This window comes from Xiphophorus couchianus, unplaced genomic scaffold (assembly GCF_001444195.1).
Source record: "Xiphophorus couchianus unplaced genomic scaffold, X_couchianus-1.0 Scaffold1000101, whole genome shotgun sequence".
NCBI lineage: Eukaryota > Metazoa > Chordata > Actinopteri > Cyprinodontiformes > Poeciliidae > Xiphophorus > Xiphophorus couchianus.
The window spans coordinates 42426-67567 of NW_020963014.1; the positions used below are offsets into that span (position 1 = coordinate 42426).

The 25142-nt window shown below is 44.2% G+C and overlaps 1 protein-coding gene across 3 annotated transcripts in view; it reads right to left on the reverse strand.

The window, feature by feature from the left end:
- Positions 1 to 25142, reverse strand: part of tmcc3 (transmembrane and coiled-coil domain family 3) — a 63515-nt gene that overhangs the window by 18650 nt on the left and 19723 nt on the right. The window contains exon 1 of one of the 3 annotated variants that reach the window (XM_028011786.1): positions 8607 to 8882. The exons of 1 other annotated variant lie outside the window; for it this stretch is intronic. In XM_028011786.1, the coding sequence (XP_027867587.1) occupies positions 8607 to 8609 (3 nt within the window). In that variant the 5' untranslated portion in view covers positions 8610 to 8882. Of the gene's footprint in view, positions 1 to 8566; positions 8883 to 25142 lie in introns of those variants that run through there. One more of the 3 variants, XM_028011787.1, reaches the window with a different exon arrangement.

Below are 25142 nucleotides of genomic sequence, written 5' to 3' on the forward strand. Positions count from 1 at the left end.
TTTAAATCTTTTTAAAATATTTGCATTTTTCAAGACTTTATAGTTGGTGTTCTTACAATCCTTCAATAACACATGATTATCAAGTGATATTTTCATATTTTCCGTCAACTTTAAGCAGTTTTTAACTCAAAAACACAACGGCCCGCTGGATGAATGACTGCCCTAGCACCCAACCACAGGGTCTTTTAAGTGCAACAAATTTAGATTTTGACAGATTGATAAACATAAAAAAATAGCTTTTGTTCAACTCAATCAAATGTAGATCAAAAGTAAAAGTGGTTTGCAAACATTTAATGAACTGGGGAAAGAGAATCCAAATATTTCAGTAACTGACCTACTAATCAAGGCCATTCAAAGAAAAAAAAAATCACCAATTCCTGTCTCTGTCTCTGGAAAAAAACTGCTCAAAACTCATCTTACAAAACGGCACAGTCCTGGCAACGACTCCCATGTCTGCTGAGGAAAACCCATGACAGCAGTCGGTATAAAACAGCTTCAACATTCATGTTTCATTTCTTCTCTCTCTCTTAAGGCACTGCAGCAGCTGACACATGTGTCTGACATCAGGGTCAAAGAATTTTACAACATGTTTTCACTTATTTTTCTAAGTTGCTTTGGACATATTTTAAATGGGCGATTCCACTTCCTGACTATTTTATTTTGCAGGTCTTATATTGCAAAAAAAAACACACAAAAAAGCAACAGCATATGTTTGTGTTTATAAATGACGTCAGAGGAATACGAACATGTCCAAAGATGCTTACAGGCTGCTAGAAAGGGAGAGAGAGCGGGACTAACTTACTACAGCCGAGTGGCTCTGTTATATCCATTTCTATTGTAAGATAAAGATCATTTAAAATGTCAACTCCAGTACGAAAAAAGCCAGAGTGCAAACACCAAGGAACACATTCAACAACTTTAAGGTATGTGACAGCACTGTAACATTTGGCAATATTAAAACTATAAGTAATTCAATGTAATATTGACATAAAACATTTAAAAAATGCAACTGTGGTATGAAATCTGAAAATAATAATGATATTGTTTACAATTAAGCCACTCCTTTCTTTAGTATCTCAGTCACTGAAATATCAGAAACTATTATACTTCAAACATAATATCCTACTAAATATGAATTAATTCCCCTTCAATAAAAACTATGCACCACTTTTACATATTTCAAAATGAACCATTAAATCAAAATGCAGAAGGAAAGTGAACCCTGCTCAGGTAGCTCTGATCATTTCCCTCTGATTCAGACGGACAGTTAATTGTTTTATGTTCAGTTCAGTGCAGCAGCTCTACATTAAAAGCAGCTTCAGGTTCGCTTCAGGCGATACAGGAGAGCAACATCTGGGCTTCGCTTGAACATTTTAAGCAGCCATGGCGAAGTGGAAAACGTAAACAGGAACAGGAAACGGATCGACGTCATAAGGTTGTGCCAAAACGTCTGGGCAGCATCAAGTTACTGCTTTCCATCAGGCCGACTAATCGTCCCTGCTTTGTTTTTCCTGAAAGGAGAAATGTTAGTAGGTCAGACGTGCTGACGTCACTTTCCACATTTAAAGTCTGAACCGCATGTCGGCACGGTAACAGACATTTAGACTCCAATTTCATTATTTCTGTCACAAAAAACATTCATAATTCAAAAACGGCAATGTATATATTTTGAATTCTGATTTTCTTGTCAATATTTAACAATATCTCCCCAACTAGAAACAGAAAATTGCATCCTTCAGATTTATGAGAACAACTGACAACAATCCCTACTCCTAATCCTCAGATATCAACTACATATAAATAGTCACACCAAGAGGAACCACATAGTGCACAGTCCTTTCCGTTTTTAGAAAACAAATGTTTGAGCTCTCCATGATTCACAATATAACACTGCTCTGAACTCACGGCACACACACACACACACACGGCGGTGAAGCAGCATACGCTCCTCCAGAGCTGAGGACGCTGAAATGTTGACATGAGTGTAAGTATAGACCAGCGGCTTCATTCAGACTGCGTGGGAGCATTTTAAAGTGTCCCCTGGGGATTATACAACTAAACTCTGCAGGTGTTAACGGGCCCGGGACTCTGCAGTCGGACCACGCTGAAATATCTCCGTTTTATAACAAGGTGTTGCATAAATACTGTACATCCTCCATTTAAAACGGCCCCCTGTGATTATTAGAAACAGAAAAATCCCACATCAAAGATAAAAGAATCAGTGTATGTAACAGCCTTAAAAACTATTTATTCAAGAAAATATCCATACAGAAACTTATGTATTGGTCATTTTATTAGGAATACACACTTTCCTGTCAATATTTAATACTTTTTAGCCGTTTTATTGTTCAGATAGAAGAATTAATCATGGATTTATACCATGTGAAACCTTGGTTGGAAAATAAGTCTACAAAAAAGCCAGAAACAATGATTAGGCCAACTAACATTTGCTGACCTTCAATGTAGGATATTTATTATGTTTATATAGTTTCAGTCATGACTTTACAGATATATCTAACTTTTTCTATAGTCTCAAACAGTAAATACTGTCCAGCAGAAAATATCTGAATCATAATCCTCCTGTGGCTGGGAAGAAACAGGGTGGCATGTTTCTGTTGCCAAAACTCGTTCATCTGACCATCAATTCATAACAAAAAACAAAATTATAAAATCAGGACTAGTGACTACTGGATGGATTACCTAATCTTGTACTTCTAAACCAGTGTGGCTCTTTGGACCTTCCTCAAAGGTTCTTAATAACTTTGACTAAAAATGATAAAGAATCATTTGATGTTTCGGTTGGAAACCATGCGTTTTCTTTGCATCTTCTTTCATAAATCTCTGGTTCCCATTTTACCTTTTGCTCTTTTGGGCAAAAGGTTTATGTCTTTGTTTAGTTTTAACCCAAAAACTGAAATAAAGTGGCGTTTCTTTCAAAAAAAAAAATTATCCAATTTCCTACAGTAGATATTTACCAAGAAATATAAGTTGTTCTTCCTAAAGGTCATGTAACATTAGCAGCTCTAAACAAGTTTTATTCAGCTGGACTGATGGTAAAAATGGCTCTTAGGATGTAAAAGTTGCAATCCTGAACATAAAAACAAGCAGAAGACATTTATGAATGAATCTGTTGGAAAGGTGGATTATACTGCGGTGGGTTTCAACAACGAGCTCAGTAGAAACCAGCCGTGAATCAGCTTTCTATCATGTGACTCAGGGCTAAAAAGCGTGTTAGCCCAACACTGGATCTCTTTAATGGGTTCAGTATCAGTGTGTTCGTTAATCCACTGTTCACACACAGATCACTGCCGCTGTGCGTCTGTTCACTGTCAGCTTAGCCCACTCCATCTGTAGCCCAAAAAGCCTGGAGAGGACGATGAACTGGATGAATGTTTACATTTAAAACATCTAGATTACTCATATTTTACTGATCGTTTCTCCTGCAGCTTCCTCGTCATCCCTCATCTCGTGTCATTTACTCCTACAACAGACAAAGGGAATCACATTCCTCCGGTTGCCCTGACGACAGAGGCGGCTCGGTGGATCTGGCCTCGCACCTCGCCGTAATCGCAAACAAAGTGAGTCGAAGGCGAAGACCATCCGTCAGAGCCCATTCAGCAACATTCACTCCTCCCTCTTTGTTCAGTCTGAATGGCCCAAACAAAGACCGGAGCTCAGCTCATGGCGGAGGACCGATGAGCAGACGAGGTCTCGCTCTCTGAGCCGGCTTTAAAACCAGACCTGATACAAAAGCTGCTTTCTGCTATCCAGAAAGGAAGATGGGAAGCTCTCATCCAGCCTGGTGCTTTGAATAAATTCCTAGAGTTTCTACTCCTGCTACTGACCATTCTGGTGATTAATCGATTAATTGGATAAAAGAGTTTCCATTTACAATTTAAGCCTTTTTTAAAATAAGAAAATAAAATGCAATAACATAGTAGAACAACTCTGCCTAAAACTGCAAAAAATAAAAACATATTTTTCTTGTCTTTCTTGCAAGTAATGGGGGCCTTTTTACACCCAGCTGACCGGCAGGGTGCAGCAAAAGGTGGAGCATCAATCTGAGACTCTATACAGCCAGAGAAAACACTTTGGTATTTTATCTGACTTTTAAATTACTTGAAAACTGTAGAACAGCGTAATATTTTTTTGCAATAAATAAATACTTGGCTTGCAATACAGGTCTAAATTTCAAATATCAGCAACTGTTTTTAGCACTCTCAATTTGCCAATACAATAATTTCAGAATACTGGTTTGAACTAGATTTCTACTAGATTTTAATCTAAACCAACTGGTTATTCTATTAAAAGTAGTTCAGAAAAATCCAAGTTGTTATTCATCTGTTTATTTCAATTTTTGACATAATAAGAACCGACTGAAAATGTACTCAAAAATTATTTCTAAAACATTGCCATTACATTATTTTCTATTCAAATTCAATGAAGTTAAGTAGAATTGAAATTGATGCTCACTGAATAGTAATAATAATATTATGAACTGTAGAGAGAGAATTTAATTTGCTTTAGTTTTGCTCTATACAGAGGTGAATTTGTAACTGATGGGGCAAATTGTTATTATTTTCGACCCAAATGAACTAAATGTGTAAACAAACTCGATGTGCCTGTTTGTAGACCGCAACTATTTTTGGTCATGTTGAATAAATTCCCGTTGGTGTTCTGCCAGGACAGTGAAATTAAAGCATCGAGGAAGACAAGCTTCCCGTTAAGAAGCCTGACAAACGCGCTGTTTCCCAGAGGGAGCACCGTCAGGAGCTGGGAGTCAGAAACACACCCCCATCCTTTTTCCTCCGTCCTCAAAGAGAATAAAGTCTTTGAAAGCGTCTGAAAGTGAGCCTGCCCGGCGCATGAATTATACACACACTCAGACACACATACCTGCACAAGCTGACCTTTTAGAAGCCAACAGTATCGATGTCTGAAATACCAAGTCAACACTAGTTCTGAACAAGTCCTTTTCCTCGCTGGTATCAGGTCCTTTTTCACAGTGAAAGTGAAGTTAGTGTGTCCCTAAAGAGCTCATTGGAGTAAACAGAGATACGAGAAATCGACTGGTGACCAGAATCAGATGGTTTTCAGCTTCCTTGGTACCAAGTGGTTGGTTGAAAACTCAAAAATCTGATCTTTTTCCAGACAGTATGGATGAGGTGGAGCACAGAGATCAAGGAAGATATTTAAAGGGAGACTGTATGTGCTTTGACAAGCAGGTGGTTTGTTCAGGCTACAAGAGAAAACCAGATTATAAGCAGATAACAGAATGACAGAGCACAGTAAAGTTGCTTTGGTGTTGGTGCAATTTATTCTAAAGATAAAAACAATCAGAAATTAAAAGAAATTTCACTTTCATCAAAATCTAATACTTCCAAGATTTACAGTGCTGGAAAAAAGTTGCAAAATTGCAACATTTGTGATATTTTTAGCTTGTGTGATTGTATCGTTTAACACAAACTGAAAAACGATCCAAACTATTCGAAAAACTTGTTCCCCCTTTCTCCTGTGGTGGCGCAGCACCAAGAACCACTGAAGAAAACAACACAAAAATGTCTGAAGAAGACATGAGCGCAAACTTCCTCCTTCATGAAACGTAAACATAAATGAAGTAGCGTCAGATTTTAGTGGTTGTAAGATTTCTCTTTTGCTTTTTGCAAAAGACTTCAAGGCATTTCTCCCTGTGCGTTTGCTTTGGTTGTATTTACCCAGAATATTCTACTTCCTGCTTAGGGAGCCAGTTCACTTGAGATTCACATATGCAATCAAACCAGCACTAGAGTTCACTTTAACCCTTCCGGACCGAACGCGTCGCCAATGATCCAGCCAAATTTGCAGTACCGTAATTCCGCCACACTTTGCGCTGTCTGAAAAATTCTAACAGTTTCTGAAAGGGGAGACATTGCACTTTCTAGCCAATATCAGGTTATTACGGTAATTTCACTCCCACCGTAGCAGGGAGTGAAATTAATATGATGAAACACTCTTTTAATAGACCGTAAATTGTGAAAATAACTTGCTAGATATTGAAGGTTCCAGTTCTTATGGAGAAATGGGCAAATATATTTACTCACAGGACATTTAAAGAACTGCATACAATTAAAATAAGCAAAAATATACAGGCAGAGATTTGAAACGTAGGTCTCACAGGGTTAAACAAACCGAGACCTGGGTTGTTAGGTGGACCAGAGCTCACTGTTTTGATCCCCATCAGAGTTCGATTGCGCGCTGACATCTCCCCAAACAAACCAGACTTACAAGACAAACGAATTACAGTTCAATTAAAGCAGACTAAACAGGGTTGGTGTAAAACAAATACTTTTTCAGAGCACTGTATGTGTTGAAGTCCGAATCACTGGATAAATGAAGTATAAAGAATGAATGATTGTTTGAAAAAGTGACGTTTTAATTTTGGTGGATCATGAAGCTCTACTTTTATCCTTTCTTAACCAAACTACCAGGTGCTGACTTGCAAAAATAAAATCCACACCTGTGGTGCCTTTGAGAAAAGCTTCATTTCACATCAGAGCTGCTCGGCAACAAACTGCTTCCAGGTGCAAACAATGGAGAGATGCGTGGCCAACCACAAGCATCCCCTGAGCATTGACTAACGAGAGAGGGAAGGACCACTAGCAGCCACTGAATGGCTCATAAAAAGTGTCATCAGTAAAAAAAAAAAATGTCAGTACATGTTGTTCTGTGTACCACAAGGATACCTGCAAAAACACTCCCCGCCGATGTCTCACACCACTTCAGCACTTTTCACTATAATTCTCAAACCAAGAGCGCCCAAAAGCGTTTATTTGGGGCTTTTAAATTGCTCCACACTCAGTGGCTATGAATTTCAAGGCAGTACAAAAACAGAGCACTTCAACGCCATAAAAACCCACTCCTCGTTCAAAAGTAAGCTTGATATTTCTGATTCCAAAACCGGGACAGAGAGGAATCTATCTGTCATTTTACTCAACACTGAGGAGCTGCAACACCGAGACAAGCAGGAGATGCATGCAACACATAACAGGAAGCCTCTGTTTGACTGACCGCTGGCTGCCGTCCAACAAGGAGGATGGCTTGGGAGTACGACCCACTCCCCTGGTACCACTTAAACACCCAATCAATATCCCGGGATTTTATGGTATACAATAAAGAAATTAGTTAATCGTCTGCATACAGACTGTTACTCAAATAACCAACTGTTGAGGCCAAATCTTAAAATAGACAACACTGGTGTGTTGTCTCCTTACACACTAGAGGAGATACAAACGTGTTTATGGCAGACTGCAGGAATCTGGATAAGATACAGCAAAAAAGGACTGGGTTAAGCCGCCAATTTGGGTTATTTCTTGTCAGAGTTCAAATTTTCAAACTTCCTTAAAGTCTTTATTTGTCCTTTTTATAAACACCAAAGATTACTATGAATTTACAGCAGATATTTTTTTTACAGTGAACAGGCTTGTAATACAGGAACTGTAAAAACTGGAAAGACCAGAAAGGGGCACGTAAAAGCAGACGGGATTTATAGATCGATGATTGACAAACAGAACAATGGCTGGTTTGATGGACAAACAGGTGTGAAGACTCAAACAGAGCAAAGCAGGAACAGTTATATTGGCGTACAGATGGACGGATGGATAGGCAAATGAAAGGGCAAACTATTGGATTGTTGGGCAAGCCGACAAATAAATGGGTTAATGAATAAACAGTTGGACTGAGGGGTAAATAGAGTGAAAGAATAGACACATGAATGGATTTCAGGGCAAATAGACGAACTGATGGAACAAATTGACGAACTAATTAGTGGAGAAACAGAGAGGTACATTAATGGACTGATGGACAAAAAGCACAGACTACAAATGACAAACCCCAGTCCCCAAGTGAAGTTGTCCAACTTTATGTCTGCATCTACACACCAGATTCACAAAACTAGGACATTAGGAGGTATTTCAGTCATTAGATTTAGATGTGCAGGACTTTTGTCATAGAAAAACAGAGTGTCCTCAGTCAGAGGCTCCTTCAAATTCACTGTAATACAATCTGCTATAGGAGAACCTTCCTGCCCACATCCATCTCCATCTACAACAACGTTTTAACAAATGTTGAATTAATGAGTGACAGCAACATTTAATTTCCCTTTGGAATCAATAAAAGTAATTTTGAATTGAATTGATCTAAATCCAGACTGTGTAGTACCTTGTAATATCCCGTCAATTCATGTTTACATGCAAGTACTTAACATATCAGCTTCAGTTGTTTTAAGATGCGTCTAAATGTTGAGCTAAAAACAAATTAACTTTGGTTTAGAGATAAAACAATGCATAAAAATAGGTGCAAAATACCAATATATTGGTATTGGTTATTGGTTGAAGTGTACTAAAAAAACAAGAATACATTTTATGTAAATGAAGATAGTCTTTTTGGAATAAAACATGTCAGGACCTGAGGTTGGTGGAGAGCAGTGCGACAGCTGGATGTAGAAACTGGCTTTACCAATACACATCATTTCAATGTCAAAACATCTGTCTCGTTAAAAATATTAGGGAGTAAACGTTGGTTAGCTTACGTTTGACAACTTCGTCAGCAGCAGAGAAAGCCATATTTACCATTTTCCAGCCGTTAAGAGTTACCGTTTCCCCACTTCTCCTAAACTTTTCACCGCAGCGGCTCAAGCAGGTCCTGGCATAACAATCAGAAAACTCGGACCGGATCCCCCGTTTCGCTGCCCGCGGTTTCAAACGTGACCGTTGACATGTTCGGAGCAACAGATGCCATCACGGCAACGGCCGCCGCGCTCCTGCTGCTGCTGGAAAGCGACCAACGGCGGAGAAGATACGGTCCCTCCTCTCTGAGCTGCCCGCCGCGGTAATCCACCTCAGCCCAGCGAGCCGAAGAGACACAGTGTGTGTTTAGGCCCCGCCCACCCCTGCAAACTGGAGGGAGGGGCTGCGGGGCATATCGAGTACACCCCCAATTTATCTAGTTCACACGAAGAAAATATGAAAATGTCCGGGGCAGCCATAAAATTTAGATAAAAAGAAGCAAAGACAAGCTGGGGGAAAATGTTTTTAAGGGATTAGATGTAGTTTACAAATAAAGGAGAAAGTTTAAAAAAGACGCTTTAAAAAAAAAAAAGAATATATGAAGAATACAGAATTTCAACTCCATGAAATATTTTTGTACTTTTGCAGCTAAATTTGTCTATTTCCGGTTATAACAGGTTTAAAGATACATTTTAACAAACACTACTTAGTTTTAGTAAGTATAAATACACAAAGATGTATATATACACAAAGAAAAAGAGATCAGTACAGATGGGGCAAAAAAAGAATAATTGAAATCAATCAATACATATATAAATATATTGGGGTTTGTAAGTTAATATTCACTCATTTTAAAATGATTATAATTTTAAAAAGCATGACTCATTTCTCCACAGTAAGGTCATTATGATCACTGAAGGCTCTTAAAATAAAGAACATTTAAACTAAGTGTTTCCAGGAGAAGAAAAGCACTTTCTATTTTTCAAAAACGTATTCAGGGACTGTACTTGAACTACACACCAAATTAGTCAAAATAATGAACCTTTTCGCCAACGAGGATCGTGTTCTTGTGTCACAGAAAGAAAAACACTTAGAAAATTGTTGGCTTGGAAACTGCAGTTCAGTATAATTCTGTAAATCACATTTGGGGTAAAAATAAGTCCATTATTGCCTAATGAACAAACACAATTAACCTTATCTGATGAAGAAACCCTGCTGAAACACTAATTAGATTAACAGACTTGGGTCATAAAGCAATATAACAACAACAGATATTATCCTACTATTTATTGCTGAATGTTATTGTTTACAATGTTGTTTTTGTGTTCACTGGCTGAAACATGTAAATATGACACCAACTTTTTATGTGGGCTGAAGCAATGGTCAAATTACTCCGCAAAGGTCTAGGGGTTTGAGTCATAAATCATTTAAAGACACAGTAGCTCTCCCTTCAACACAGTGATAAAGACTCCAATTAGTTTAGATGGTTATTGTGCCTGTCATATGATAGTTTATTGTCCAAACACACATTAAAAATTCATCCTCAGAAGATGAGACCTCTGGTGGAAACTCCAAAATGTAATAAAAAACAAAAAACACTTGCTATAATAACTTCCTTCAACTCATCCGTCATCCATTGTCACTTTTCTTGCTTTCTTAATTCACATGCAGACCCGAAGCCCATTTTACAAGAACAGCAGGTGAGTCAGCCGCCTGCTAATCTTTGAGACGGATGTGCGAGTGTTGACAGGTTACGTGCTCCGAGGCCCGGTGATTCAGGCTGCAGGCCTCAGAAAGGCACCTGGTGCTGAGGCGGCCTGCGGGGCAAAAAGCTCTGCCACGGAAATTTGAATCTGATCCCAGCTGAGTCAGTCCGCGTTATTTCTGAGTGCATCTGTAGGCGGCTCTTTGCTTCTTCCAGCTGTGATGAATCTTTATTACCTCATTCGCTCTCGGTCCATTTCTTCTGGGAATCGGTGTATGAAATTCATGCTCATGAAGAGGAGTGTAAATAGATAGAAGGCTGGGAGTTAATTGCTGCATTTAATTATGTGCAGATTGGAGCATTCTTTGTACTTTAAAATTGATTTGTCTGAGAGAAATCATCGGATGTGGGCTCCCAGGAAACAACTTCAGCCTCTAAGTGCCATTAAGAGCAGCTCTCTGCAGAGCTGCACGACACCAGCAGGAGTGGAAAACAATAACTAGAGAGCTATTTTCCCTCCTGCTTTGCCTCCATGAGAGCAAATTAAAGCACAAACAGCACAACTATTGACCAAAACAATCCTCATGATCAACAAAACTAGCAACTGGGTAATTTTTTGTTCCTTTATGCTATGGCAGGACAATAAATAGATAACAATATATTGCAATATCAATAGATAATACGATATCTGATGAAATATTCAATTCACCGAACTCCAAACCAGAACTGCACAGCGTTCAGGGAGATGTAAACAGCTCAACTAACTCACTCAGTCACCCACTCTTTAGTTGCCTAGCAACAACTTGCCGAGTAACTTGCACAGCAATAGTTTCAGGTTTTGCCACTGTGCTGCTTAAAACTGCTTAAAAATAAAAAAACAACAACGTGGAGAAAATCGCCAATACTTGACACTCCCTCTAAAACCACTTATAACTGCTTATTTTAATAATTCAAACACAAAATATACCTTAATTTAGATTAAAACACACATTTTAGCACTACTACTGAAACTAACAGCTTTGGTAGTTTTTTTTCTCCGCCCTTGACGGGTGCAGCCAATCAGAACAAAGAAAGTGAATGGTGCTTCTGGATTGGCTGATTTGAAAACAGCCAATAGCGCATCAAGTAGAAATGCATTTAGTTATTTTATCTTCTGAAGTTGTATTTTCTTCGACGAAAAAAATGCAAATATTTATTTTCTTGTTTCTTTACTTTATCTGTGTACATTTATTTTCCATTTTTCTTCTTTAAATATAGAGTGTAAAAGGGGGGTGAGATTAAATAGGTTTCTACTTCTGCCTATCTACTTTCTGAACAAATAGTTATAAAAAATTTATGTTATGTTATTTGAATTGTGAATATGTTTGAAATAAACAGAAAAAACAAACAAATGCCTCAATTCCAGCTGGTGGAAGTGTGACGATTTGATTGTGTTTTGCCATTATAGGACCTGGACACCAAACACTGCAGAAAATACGCAACAGAATGCAATAAAAGAGCTTTTTATACACAATTATCTGCAAACCTCAGTGAACTGAAGGATTTTGTCAAGAAATGTGAACAAAACTGCAAACCTTTATGTTTAAATAGAGCATACTTCACTTTTACAGGGACTGTAAATGTTGGGAATTTACGACCACCAATGGAGGCCAAAATTCACATGTGCGTCAAAGATTCAAGCACTTGCGTGTATTTCTGAATTCCACATTGCATATCACATAACACTATTGTTCTCTTTCCCCCATCCTGAATGTTTGTGTTCTTTATGGACTTCCTGTCTCACTTCCTGTCTCTTTCTTAGAGGGAACATCCAGTTTGACCTCAGAAACACCAGAGACGTCTGGAACAGATATCTGCAGTCAGTAAGCTGTTGGGCGTAGGATCAGGATGTTGTGATACGCTTGAGGAAAACCTGGATGTTCATTCATGTAATAATGACTATTGGTTAACTGTTTATTTGTGCAACAGCCAATTTTTAAAGTGTTCAAAGAAAAATATCTGTGGAGATGAACTCCTTGGCCTCAAAGTTATGTCAGACCATCTGGACGTAGTTAGGGGGTTTTATTAGGTATAAATGAAAATCATTAGAAGAATGAAGAATTCATTATTCTTTATTAGATTTTGAACCAAGGAAGCGGTATTTGTGGTTTTGCTAATGTTTCTTTTTCTACTGAATTAAAATAGTTTAGCTATAGTGTTCGTTATCCTGCAATAGCTAGCCCCGCCCACTTCATCACAACCCTCCGGGACTGACTACTGACCAGTTCTCTGTCTAACAGGTCCGGAAAATCTCTAAGACCTGGGTATTACCCTAAATGAGATCTATAAGAGATAATCTATTCAAACTGGTATCGAAAGCGATTCGTCTAGCTCTAACTACCTCCAATCCAGAAGTTACGACCCTTTTCAGTTAAGAAACAGTCAGCTGAGTAGCCCTCACAGCTGCATAATTCCAATAACCACTCCTGTTAACGGTAGCTCGCTTTCTAAAATATAACTTGCTCTTGGAACCGGCTAGATTAAATTTAGTGACTTGGATGTAAGTCCCTGGGTCATTATTTTACTCTCGCCAAAGGAAATTATGAAGCCTCCTTTTCACTAGAACCATGTACCTTAGTTTTACCTTTATTAAAAGAACTGAAAAATGATTAAATGACTCAATTAATTCCAATGTCCACCAACCTCATTAGAATTTTAGAGTAAGAATTTATTAAGCAAGCTTAAGCAGGGATATGTGACATACAAATCAATAATCAATTGTATATAAGTCAAGAGCAGTGTAATAAGATCAACATGTACAATCATACCCTCCTGTCTCTTTCCCTAACCTATGTCGCAGATTCTGAGATAGCTTTTTAGGAAGCGAGTTCAACTCATACCCAGTTGGTGGTGGATCTTTAGCAACAGGAACGTCCGAAAACCTTGGTCTGAGTCTTTATCCTTTGTGTGAAAAAATCCTCTTTAGAATAGAAGCAAAGTAGAGAGGGCTCAATTGCTTTTGAAAACCCAACTCTTTTATCCCTCCGGGACCTTTGTCCTTTCTCCAAGTCTGTTGCAATGTTTGGGTTGAGGTAAGACCGACGATCGAATCAGGAACCCGGGTTGGACGATTGGAACTTGTCTCCCTTTGGTGGCATGAAGCTTCAGCTTTCCCCGTGGCTCCAGGGTGTGGTCTGCTGTTGTTTCCTCGATCTGCTTCTTCGTGTTAGCTCTACTTCGGTGCCGCAGACAAAGAACAAGAACTTCTCCTTTTCCGTCTGCTTTTATACAGTTCTCCGCCATGTATGTGTATGGGGAGTGTTAGTTTACGTGGTTTCCTGAACATCTGCTGATTTCACGGAAACCCCCGTCGGCCCCTCCTGTCTGCTGGCTGGGATGGAAAGTCCCGTCCTTTCCTCAGCGTGTTGATCTTAGCCAACCATACCGCTCCACCCATCCTGTGCGTCTGGCCATCTGTTCAGAACTGCTTGCGACAGCAGGAACTCACAAGTTCCCCTTCTCCTTTTTCCCCTTTTCCTTTTAACATTAAAAACTATGTGCTTTTCTCTGATTAACTTTTAAACACAGTCAAATATTAAAAACTATGTGCTGATTTCCATTAAGCATTAATCATAAGCATTAATCACCTCTTTCACTTATTATAAATCATCAAACCTTAATCATTTCATTGTTGTCATGTTATTACAGATCATGATTCGTACACTTCAGAATCATTCAGTGATTACTTACATACAGTCATTTTACCTATTGTATTCATACATGTCCAACTTAATCATTATCAAAACACTCAATCATTATAAATCAAAACACAAGATTGCTTTATTTCCTTCAGGCCTTCATGCACCTTTTTCTGCGTGTACCTGGATAGATCTCAAACCCCATACCAGTTTTCTTGACACCCCCTCCTTGAGATCGGACAGTGCTTCGCAGAAAACACAAAGTCCTAAGTCAAAAGAGGTCAAGTCCATCACCGCAATCAGCAGTCAAGATGTCCTGTTCGTAGCAGGCAACCGGAGATGAAGATGGTGTCCAGGTATACACAACCTCATACTCCGTCAGATTGGACGGCGGAGAAATCCAGCACTCGGCGTCCAACTGTGGAGGAAGTGGAGATCCTGCTGATCCGGGAGGGCTAATGTCCTCCAGGGAAGACTGCAGAAGCGAAGACAGATCCATCTCAGAGTCTGGCAGTGTCGGTGGGTTGTTACAGTATCCCTCCAACTCAGTCAGTAGATCCTGAAAATCCATATCGGTTGAAGGCGGATCTGGTGAAGGAGATGACACGAAGAGGGTGTCTTCTGTCTGGCACGCTTGGTGAGATGAACTGAGAATCTCAGTTTGGGTACCTTTTCTGTTAGTCGCACTGCTGGTTTGGCATCCGACATCGATAAACATATCCGGAGACATGGGACACGTGGGTGGAAGGTACTCGCCTACTGCCACAACTCGTCCATCGAGAAGGTGTAGAGTTGGCAGGCATCGTCGAGTAAGCTGGTGTTCCCATAACTTCTGAATCACGGGCAGCAGAAGTCCCGTGTGCATTGGAGATGTTGTAAGGTCGTCGTCTTCTTGGCCAAAGGCAGAGGTCCACACTATTTTGTGCACCCGTTCCAGGGATAGAGATGTGGAGGCCGCTATGTAAGGCAAATCTCCTTGCCCTGTGGCGCAGAGAATTGCCGTTACATCGGTGATACGGCTGCTCACGCAACGGTGACACCAGCGGGAAGACGATGCAACCCATATGAATCCATAGGATTCTGCGGCGATCCCACATCCCACACAGCAAGTTGGTGCCTGAGAAGAAACAGCAACCTAGGTAACTTCACGATTAGGGGTTTCGGATTAATAATAATAACACAACGAATATGCAAATGCGAAAGCGGAGAGAGTAGCTGGTTTAAGCTCGTGTGCCTGCTTGGGCTGCCAGCCAGGGAGAATTAATCACAGGAACCGGAATATCATGATCGGGAGCTGGTTCGCCCCGATCATAGACATGAGCTGAATCATGGAATATTGCAGCATAGGTCATCATCCATACAACGATGGCCAGGTCTGAGGCCTCCTGAAGCCAGTAAAGGACCACCAAGATCCCCCAAACCGTTGCCCAAAGAGCCAGAACTATCCACTTTTGCAGCCATATGCGCCTGCCCCGACCTTTGATGGACAAGGCTTGGCGCGCTAGGTAGACGAGGATAGATACTGCGAAGAGCCCTTCTAGAATAGCTGTGAGGATCTTAAGTGGGGCGGTTCGAGTGGCTTGACGGCCCCCAAGGACCAACTCCAGTATCAGGGCTGTGGTGTCGGTGACGAGCCATAGGCAGACCACAATGCCCCTGCGCCAGTTGATGCGGGTACGGCCCATCAGGTAACAAGCGAAGAGGGATGAAGCTAACCCCCATTTCTGGAGGATGATGGGTCGTAGGATAAGCTTGACATATCCTTGTAGCGCAACGAAGATCCTCATAGGATGTCCCCTGGGCCAGGAACCAGTGTGGCAGTAGAGTACCCAGGCTAGGGTAACCCCTAAGTACTCAAAGGTACTCACTTGAAGTGGTGCAAAAAGTGAGTTGGGGTTTGATGAGTTGGCTGAAGAGTTGGATGCCATGATGTCCGATGATGGGTCCTTCAGTTCAGGTCCTGTCAGCAGCTGCAGCGAGGATTGAATGGCTCGCAGGCACACGGCAGCTCTCTCTTATGCAGAGATAGGCTCCTCCTTCGGGGGGAGGGGCTGGTAATCCCTCTTTTTGCAATGACAAAGTGCTTTCAGCCACACCTCCAGGACAACTTTGCCGACGATTAAAGCCACGGCCACTCCCAGTAGGCCCAAGACGTATGGCCACAGCATACTCAGAGCACTCAGCAGCCATTGCTCAACAATGTGGAGGCCCCCTTCCACCACACTAGCAGCCTCTTCGACAACCTCGGTGATTGCGGTCACGATGGTCGCTCCCATAGTTTCATACCAGAAACAGTCGTGTTGGTCCGCTCCTTCGCCACATTTTTGCCAAATCTCCTTAGAGATCGTGCAGGTGAGATTGGAATACAGAAGATTAGGTCCAATCCAGTCAAACCCGGAGTCTACTTTCCCATCACACAGACTCTTTCGGAAAGCATGTCCTTCGGCGATGGCTATAAGGGGATTTGGGATGAATGGAACTGGGAGACCCAGAATACTCTTGCGCTTCTGGAGGTGGTAACCTAGGATTGCGTCTGTGCAGGTCCTTCCGCTCACTATTGCCCTCCGCCATGTACCATTGATTTTGCGCCAAGTAGTTTCAGAAGAGTGAGTGTCATACTCATCGGCATAATGTTGTTTGCAGTAGCGTTCCCAACCTCGAACCGTTTGGCAGGGTCTTCTAGCCAAACCAATCACGCATTCGGGGATGTTTCTTGTGTTATTTTTACAAGTCATGCGCCAAGGTCTTGGGTTTACGTAGTTTTCAGGTCTCCAAAAAACCCCAGGCCAAATCATACGGTCCTTAGAATAAACTGTGGCGAGGTATTGGTACTTGATCCAATAATTGGTAGTCTGACGGAGACAGGGTATAACCCAGGCTTGAAGTTCTTTTTGCTGAAGTCCCCACCATTCCCAGTCCCAATTCCGAGAGTAATCCTCATACCAGGCCCGTAAAGCCCATTTAGCGGTCGGAAGGACGTCAGGGCTAGGGCAGTGATACCTCCAGGTGGAATAGAAGGTCTTGCTAGTTTGTACAAGGTCACATCGTGGTGACGAGTGGGTTTTCACCCAGCAAGTGTTATTAAGGCTGTCAAAGATACTGTGCGCAACACATTTATCAATTTTTGCAAAGTCGCTTTTAGGAGCGCTCAGAAGGTCATCAGGAGTTGGAAGGGGTTGTGTACGTAAATTGGCAATGTGAAAGTCCTCTAACCCAGCAGGAGAGCGAACCGCTCCCTCGGGGAAGTCTCCCTCAAAGAACGTTTGGTCTTTGGCTATATACGTCCATGGGAATGTGTTATTTAGCCAGGTTTCAATTTCTGTCCGTATTGAGCGTACAGAGTGCCAGAAATCCGACCGGTATTCCTCTACAGCTGTGACAATGTAATTTTGGCCCCTGCATTTGACGAACTTATTCCAGAGGCAGGCATTTAACCACCTAAAGTGGTTCCTATAACAATGCTGCTGGTCAGCTTGGTGCATAAACCGTGTGGGACCTTGTCGAATCAGGAAGGCCGTGATGTTAGTCAAACTTTCGTTGGGGGGCAGCCTCGTTGCCCAATCGAGAAAGTCGTTTCGGGAGGTGTCGTTAACCCGCAGTCGCTCTGTAATGTTGGCATCCTCTCTGCAATTTAGGTGGTAGTCACCCCAAAACTCCCCTCGTGGGAGCCAGGCTCGACAGCCTGAGGACCTGTGCGGGGCCGGGTATACTACTTCGGTATCCCAGTATCCCTGTTCCGGTAAAAGTAGTAGCGACCGACAGGCCATATTGCAATGCCATTGTGGAAAGCCTCGATCCGGATGAATCCAGTTGCATCTCACGGTCCGTCGCTCCTTGCGCTGTAGAACCCGTATCCAGCAGAGCGCTCCGGTCTCGAGGAAGTCATAGGCGTAGATCTCCCAGGTCCGATTCAGGAGGTCGTCTAGGGAGGAGTCGTTCACTTTGTAGGCTCGGCTTTCCACATACTTTTTGCCGTTGTCTTTGGCGAATAATGTGGTTCGATTCTGGGCAGAAGTTTCGTTGTCCCATGGCACAAAAATAGCCGTGGTGCTTGTATTCCAGCAGTTGAAGGTGGCATACTTGGAATGTCCATAAGTGACCTTTGTATGCGTAAGGTACCATGGTCCAACTCCGATGAAGTAGAAGATCGTAGCGAGAACAGCAGCAGCAAATAGCAGAGCAAGAAGCGTCAGTAGCCCTTTCAGGCAAAGGGATTTTCCTGTTATCGTAGTCGTTTTCCGTGGCAAAGGTTCGTTAGAGGTGTCCGAGTCGTCGTCAGTGTCAGTAGAGCTGTCCGAATCCGATGTTGAGTCCAGCCAACCCTGGTCTGTAGGCTTGCGCCTCATGCCGATAGCATCCATCCTGGCCAGATTAGTGATTCTCTGGGGTCCGGTGCATCAGGCGTTGTACAAATTTTTCTTAAAGCCTTGATGCAGCCTTGGTGAGCAGGGTTCTTCGCAACCCGTCTAGTGGCTCTTCTCTGCTGCAAGGCTGTAAATATAGGAGAGGGGTAGGGTAAGTCGGGCTCCAACCCTCTCCACACCCACTTCCAGTGGAACACCCTCCAATAGTCCGGCCGAGGAAACGGGCCTTGGGCGGTGCCGTTTTTCAGCGCTTGGTCATACCAAGATTCGTGATTGTACCCTATTGGGGCGGGAACTGAGATGTAGGTGTACAAAGGTTGCCCATGCAAAGTTAGTCTGGTGCGATACCCCCAGGTTGACGGGGTAAAAATCCTCTGGTGTGGTGGATTGGGGTAGACCCTGTCTATTTCCAATTTCAATGGAAGCCTGGTGTTATTAAATATATAACATTCTGGATTCATTTCCCTCCTTACTATGGTTTTTGCCATACTTGGTGATGTGGTCCAAATAATCATGTCATTAAGTGAAATTTCACAATACAGTCCTTGCAGTGGTTCAAGGTAATGGGGACCCCACCTTATCCGTAGTTCGATCCCCTGTACCCTGTGATACACTGTATTAAAAGTCCATGGCAGAGATCTTGGGCTCATAGGTGAAATTGATGCATAATGGACCGTGTTACTGGACCCTCGTCCTTGCCAAGCAGGCGGTGCGGTAGGGATGAATAAATGTGGCTTCGTTGGAGGGGGTGACGTGTACTCTTCACTTTCCCCCACCTGTTTTGTGTTCTGAAAATCAGTGGGTCGAAGATATATGAGGTACTTGAGAAAATATGCTTCGGTGAGCGGATTGGAAGGAGTGAAATCTTCTCTTGGTATATCAAGTAGTATAGAGGTAGTAGGGAGCCTTAGGAACGGACCTTTATCTGATAGTCCCGACGAGACTCCAGCTCCTACTTTGAACATTTTAGTTACAAAAACCCTTGTACCTTTCCGTCTTGTGGGTTTCGACTGACGTTGGGACTTGGCAACTCGTTTTCCCCCTTCCGGTGTATCCGTTAGTCTTGGTTCTTCTTCCTCCATGGAAATGCTGAAGCGAGCTTCTGCCAGGCGTGGGTCATGGGTTTCTTCTTAGGAGGCTCCGGTTCGGTGTAGGACACGGTGGCGTAATTCTGCTCGTCTGGCACCACTTTGATGGCCGCTCCGACGGAGTAGATTCCTTTAAAGGGGACGGTGATCATGCGCACTGACAGCTGAATCTGACAGGAGGTGCTAGGATCGGAGGGCGTACCCGCTCTGTGGGCCACGCCTCCCGGGTGTTGCAAAACTCCATCCCGAAACTGGGACTCCGCTGTTATCCAGTACAGGCAAGACTTTTCCTTAGGTCTTACCGCATTGCTGCCCCACCCGTCCACCTCAGTGGTGTAGTAATACATATCTGAGCAGCGTACCCCATCTTCCCTTGGCACGTCCGGTAAATCCACCACAGGAATTGTGCAGTCATTGATGACTTCCAAAATCAGATGTGCCCATGTGGTCAGCTCCCAGGGGCCTGTCCAACCCCCATTAACGGCTTGGTCTCTGGTGTCATCTGGGAGTGCACTTAGCCCCTCAGCTGATGGTTGGTACGCGTGAGGCCGATGTACCCGGAAGATCATAGGGGAGTGGCTGGTGTTCAATGGTGGAAATGACAGGGATGCTCCGGCAGCTTCATACGGCCAGGCAGCATGAACAGAATCCCACAGGACATCATGGGGCCCTTCTTCCCTCCTCCACACCCATGGATCCGCTTCTTCTGGGGTGTTTGGGGGAGCTGAAGGTCCCGGTAATATTATCGGTATGGGGCTCCCATGGTTTGGTTGTACTTGCCCATATGTTCTGTAATATCGCAGCGAGCTGTAAAACCTCGTCACCTGCCATCCCTCAGCCTGACCTGTCAAAGTCAGTTCTCCTCTCCCCAGCTGGTCTTCGCAAGTAGAACAGTGATGGAGATCGTCCCCATCCCAGACGCAATAACAGCTTTTTGGTTCTTCATTCTGCCAGCTCCATTGGGTCTCCAACTGAAGTCGGGGCAGGTAACCTACCCGGCAGTTCCCACAGATGGTGTTGTTCAAAACCGTAACCGGATAGACGCGGAGATGTTGTAGCATCTCTGCGGTGGCTCCTTGTTGCCTGGGTTTCTCACGGCCCGGTCCCTCCCAGGTGATGGGGAGTGGGTTGTTTACTAAACAAACCGGACAGCGACTTTTAGCTCTTGCCCATATCAGCATCTCTCGCTCCTCCGACAGGACTCCCTTTTTAGCCCAATCCAATTTCTTCAGGGCTCGTCCTGCCCAAATCCCTGAAGGTGTTCTTCTAATTATAACCACCCCTTTCACGGTGGCCAGTCCGATATAGGGTGGAATGGTACATGATTCACTGGCCATTTCACCGGCTTCTGTTTCACTTTAGTCAGGAACTGGCTTGAGCTGCTCTACTCCTTGAATCCCTTTTCTTTTCAGCAATACTGTGTTCCTATCCAGTACTTGCTTGACGATGTCAGTGGTCTCAAACTTGGGTTTTACTGCTGCACTTACAGGTTGCTCTCTAGCTTTGACCCACACGCGCTGTCCCTCTCGGAATGGCACTCTGGGCGTCAGCTTCTCCTTTTTGTCGCTGGAGCTCCGCCCCACTTCCTTCGTGGTGAACGGCCGTTGGTTGAGCTCCATTGCAGGGGCGGGCCTCTCGGCTCTGCTTCTGTCGTTCAGGGCCTGCCCTATTTCCACCGCCTGTGTGCTCCAACTGTTGGTGTTAGCATTTTTAGCTATCCAGCCTTTCACTAACCCTATGGCTCGTTCCACCACTCCGTTAGCTTGTGGGGTATAGGGTGGCGAGTAAACGCGCATCACTCCAAACTTCTGACACCATTGGTCAACCTGTGAATTACGGAAATGAGTCCCATTATCCGTGCGCAGCTCTTTCGGGATTCCCAGGGCACTGCATACTTGTTCCAGCATGCCGACAACACTATTGCCGTTCGCTTTCCTGGCTGCTTTTGTAGTCACAAACCCCGACATAGAATCCACCAGCACTAAGAGGTACTTCTCACCTCTTCTTCCTGTTATCCCCATGGGGCCTGCAACATCCATGCAGACTGAACCCCAGGGGACCGTGCTTTTGATGGATAACCCCTCCATCCGCTGCCCTCGGCGACCTGCGTTGTATTGTCCACATACCTCACAGTCCCTTAGCACGCGTTGGACTTGTTTCACTGGGATCCAAAGATCCTGCTCCTCCAGTTCCTTACGGGTAGGTCGTACGCCTGCATGTCCAAGGGCCTCATGCACGCTCCGCACGACCTCGACCACGTACTCTTCTGGGACCTCCCGTCCTCTGGGAGTGCTGTCCCACTTCTCGGTACCGACAAAGACGATCTTTCTTTGCTGGACATAACAGTCCACTTCATCATTCCCACGCCAATGAGCTCCCTCGTGCGTGTGTGCTTTTTGATGCTCAACATCTATTTCCAATTGTAGTTTTAGCTCAGCAATCTTTTTCCACAAGTCTCTGTGTGCCACTGGCTTGCCCTTCGCTGTCTCGAAACCATTTTCTTCCCAAATGGCCAAGTCTTCTCTAAGGGCTTGAGCGCAGTAGTAACTGTCGGTTACTAACCTGGCATTCTTGATTTTCCTTTTCACCAGCTCCAGCAATCCTTCCAGTACGGCCGTTACTTCTCCGGCTTGAGCACTACCGGGAGCTTTTCCTTTCTGACGGCATTTTTCCTTGCCGTCTTGCTTCAGAATAAATCCCCAGTATGCCGACTGGTCGGACCCCTTTCTGGATCCATCGGTGTAGATTGTCCATTCTGGTTGTCCTGGCTTGTCAGGTGTCTCTGGCGGTTTCTTCTTACTGGTGGGTTGTGCTGGCCCAATCTCAAGCTCCGGGTCCAGCAGGATGTCTTCCCATCTTCCCCACCGTGTGTTAGTTGCTTTAGTACTTTCCACGGTACCTTTCCTTAGATACTTGTGAACTTGGCTCTGTGTGATGACTTTAACTGGTTGTCCCTGTGCTAGATCCTTCAGCACACCCCAGTAACGAGCTAACACCGCTAGCTCTTTCTCCTCCTGCGGATATTTCCTCTCAACAGAAGTCAGGGTGTAACTCCACAGGGTAACCAAGCCTCCATTTTCATTACTCACTTTGATCATGGCATCGTCATTCTCACAGCTGATTTCTGCCACCAGTCTTTCTGACAAACTTCTTGGCTCCAGTCTCACAGCTGCTTGAATGGCTTTTCTCAATTCTTCCAGGTTCTGTTGATTCGCTGCTGTCCAAACCCAGGGTCTTTTTCCGTCCTTTTCGTCCTCCTCACTCTTTCTCAGGCATTTGTACAAAGGTTTGGCATACTTCTGATAATTGGGTACGTGGTCCCGGACATAGTTGCATAGTCCTAATATTTTCTGTAAGTCATTCTCTGACTGAGGTGGTTGAATGTTCGTCAGCTTTTCTCTGTACCCATCTGAGAGTCCCAAGTCCGACGTGACCTGGAAGCCCAGATAATTCACTTGGAACTGTCCAAATTGACATTTCTTGAGGTTTAGCTTCAAACCTGCCTCGGTGAGGTTTTCTACCACTTTTTGTAGTCTTTCTAGGTGTTCTTCTTCTGTGTCATCAGCAATAAAGACATCATCAATGTACACAGTTGCACCTACGTCCCCCAGTACTTCCATCACTGGTGACTGGAACACGTTTGGGGAGTTCTTGTATCCCTGGGGTAACCTTTGCCACACATAGCTCTTGCCTTTGTGGGTGAACGCAGTTTTACCTTGCGATTGTCTGGCGAGGCGTAGAGAGAAAAATCCATTGGCTAGGTCGATGCATGACTTGAACTTCTTGACTCGAAGAGTTTTTAGCGCTCCTTGGGGATTGATTAAACTGGCTCGGTTCGCTATTGTTCTCCGATTCAGGGCTTTGAAGTTGATAACTGGTCTCCAACCCCCTCCAGCCGATTCAGGTTTCTTCACCGCCTGGATGGGGCTGTTGGTGATCGGGTTGAGCTCCTCTCTGATGATTTCCAGGGCGCTCAGCTCCTTCACGATCTTGTCCATCTCCTCGACTGCTCCCGGGTTCAGCGGGTACTGCCGGACAGGTGGATGAACCCCACCTTCGATGTGATGAACAAACTTTGGACCCAAATCCCCACAATCGTTCTTGAACCGTGCCACTTGCGCTGTAACGATGATCTCACGCAGCTTCTCTTTCCCAGCCGGGGAGAAGTCACTCTCTGCGAGCTTCTGTTCTGTCACCGTTGGTATGTCAATCGGTTTGTACCAGTCCTGCTGCCCGGATCCGGTTTGGGTCGGGCCGACTTTCACCAACCTTGCTTTCAAGCTCGTCAGCCTTCGCTCTAGTCGGCGATGTGTGCCTTTCTTTTTACTGAGTTCATCTAAGTCTTTTACTGTGAGTAGATTGTAAGGACCTTTCACCCACACTACTCCTTTCCATGTCCCGTATGGCATTTCTTCTATTTTTCCATTAGCAAACTGAACCTTCAGGTGTCCTGCTGTTTCTAGGTCTTTGCGGGTCATAGACACCTCCGCTCCGGTGTCCACCAGGTAGGGTACTCCCTCCACTTTGGCGTAGATTTCGTCCCCTTCCCAGTAGGCATTTTCTAAAATGACCCGCGACCTGGACGCCATTACTTTGGTGACCCTCCGGCCCCGGCTTTACGGGACTCACGGAGGGCCGTCCTTTGTTCTGGGCTCAATTTCCTATATTCCTCATCCGTCAGGAACTGACCTTTCCCTGGCTGATTTTGTGAAGCCGGCGGGTTGGTCGGTCTTCCTTGTGGTCCTGGTGGTTTCTGCTGGAACGGCCGGTTTTGGAAATTGGATGGTGGTGCTCCCTGTTGAAACGGCCGGCCCTGGAAGTTGGATGGCTGTGTGCCTTGCGGGAACGGCCTGTTCTGGAAGTTGGATGGCTGTCTGATGTTGACCCTTCCAGGTGGCTTGGCTGGTTGGCTAGCCTCCTTCTTCCTTTTGTCCTCGTAGTACTGCTGCTCCAGGTCGAATCCCTGCACTGCCACATCCATCTGGGCCACGGTTGTGCTTCTCACTGGTAGTTTCACAAACACAATCTCTCCTCTTCGTCCCTTTGTCACCTCACGCAGTACCTTCACATACCTCGCGGGAGAAACGGTTTGCTTTAGTGTGTGCCAAAGCGGTTCCAACCGGCTTCCTTTGTCCAGCCGTCCTCTAGCCCTCTTCACCTGGGATTCTTCGTCGTCCATGTCCTCCAACACTAATCTCTCATAGTTGCTCTGTGCTGACTCTGTTCCAACCATCGGGTCCGCAGTCACGCTGGTCAGCCACAACTTTTTGGCCCCTTCGTGGTTGGTGGTAGATAGCACAGTTGGCCAGACATCTTTCAAATACTCCTCATTATTTTCGTCTGCGTTTTTACTCCGAATCACCAGCCTTAGATTCTTTAGTTCTGCGTATGCATCTTGTCCGGTAGTAGTGGCCGGTGGCTGGGCTGACACTCCTTGTGGTCCCCGCGGGATCTGTGGTCCTGGCTCTGAAGACGTCACCTGCGGCTCCTCTTCATCAGCCGACACCTCGTCCAGCTTCTGTCGAGTCTCCTTGGAGTACTTGTAGGCCGCTTTCTTCAGTCGTCGCAGCATCACATCATACATAATTCCCATGTATGCGTTCCTGAAGTTGGTGGTCAGGGAATAGTGTGCTGTCAGGGTAGAGCAGGATGGTGTCATCAGGATGTTAGCCCACTCCCCGACTGTCGCTTCTACCTCGAGCAGCACCTTGTCTCCCAGCCTGCTGGCCCATCCTGCTGGAATCTGGTACTCGGTCTGACCGACC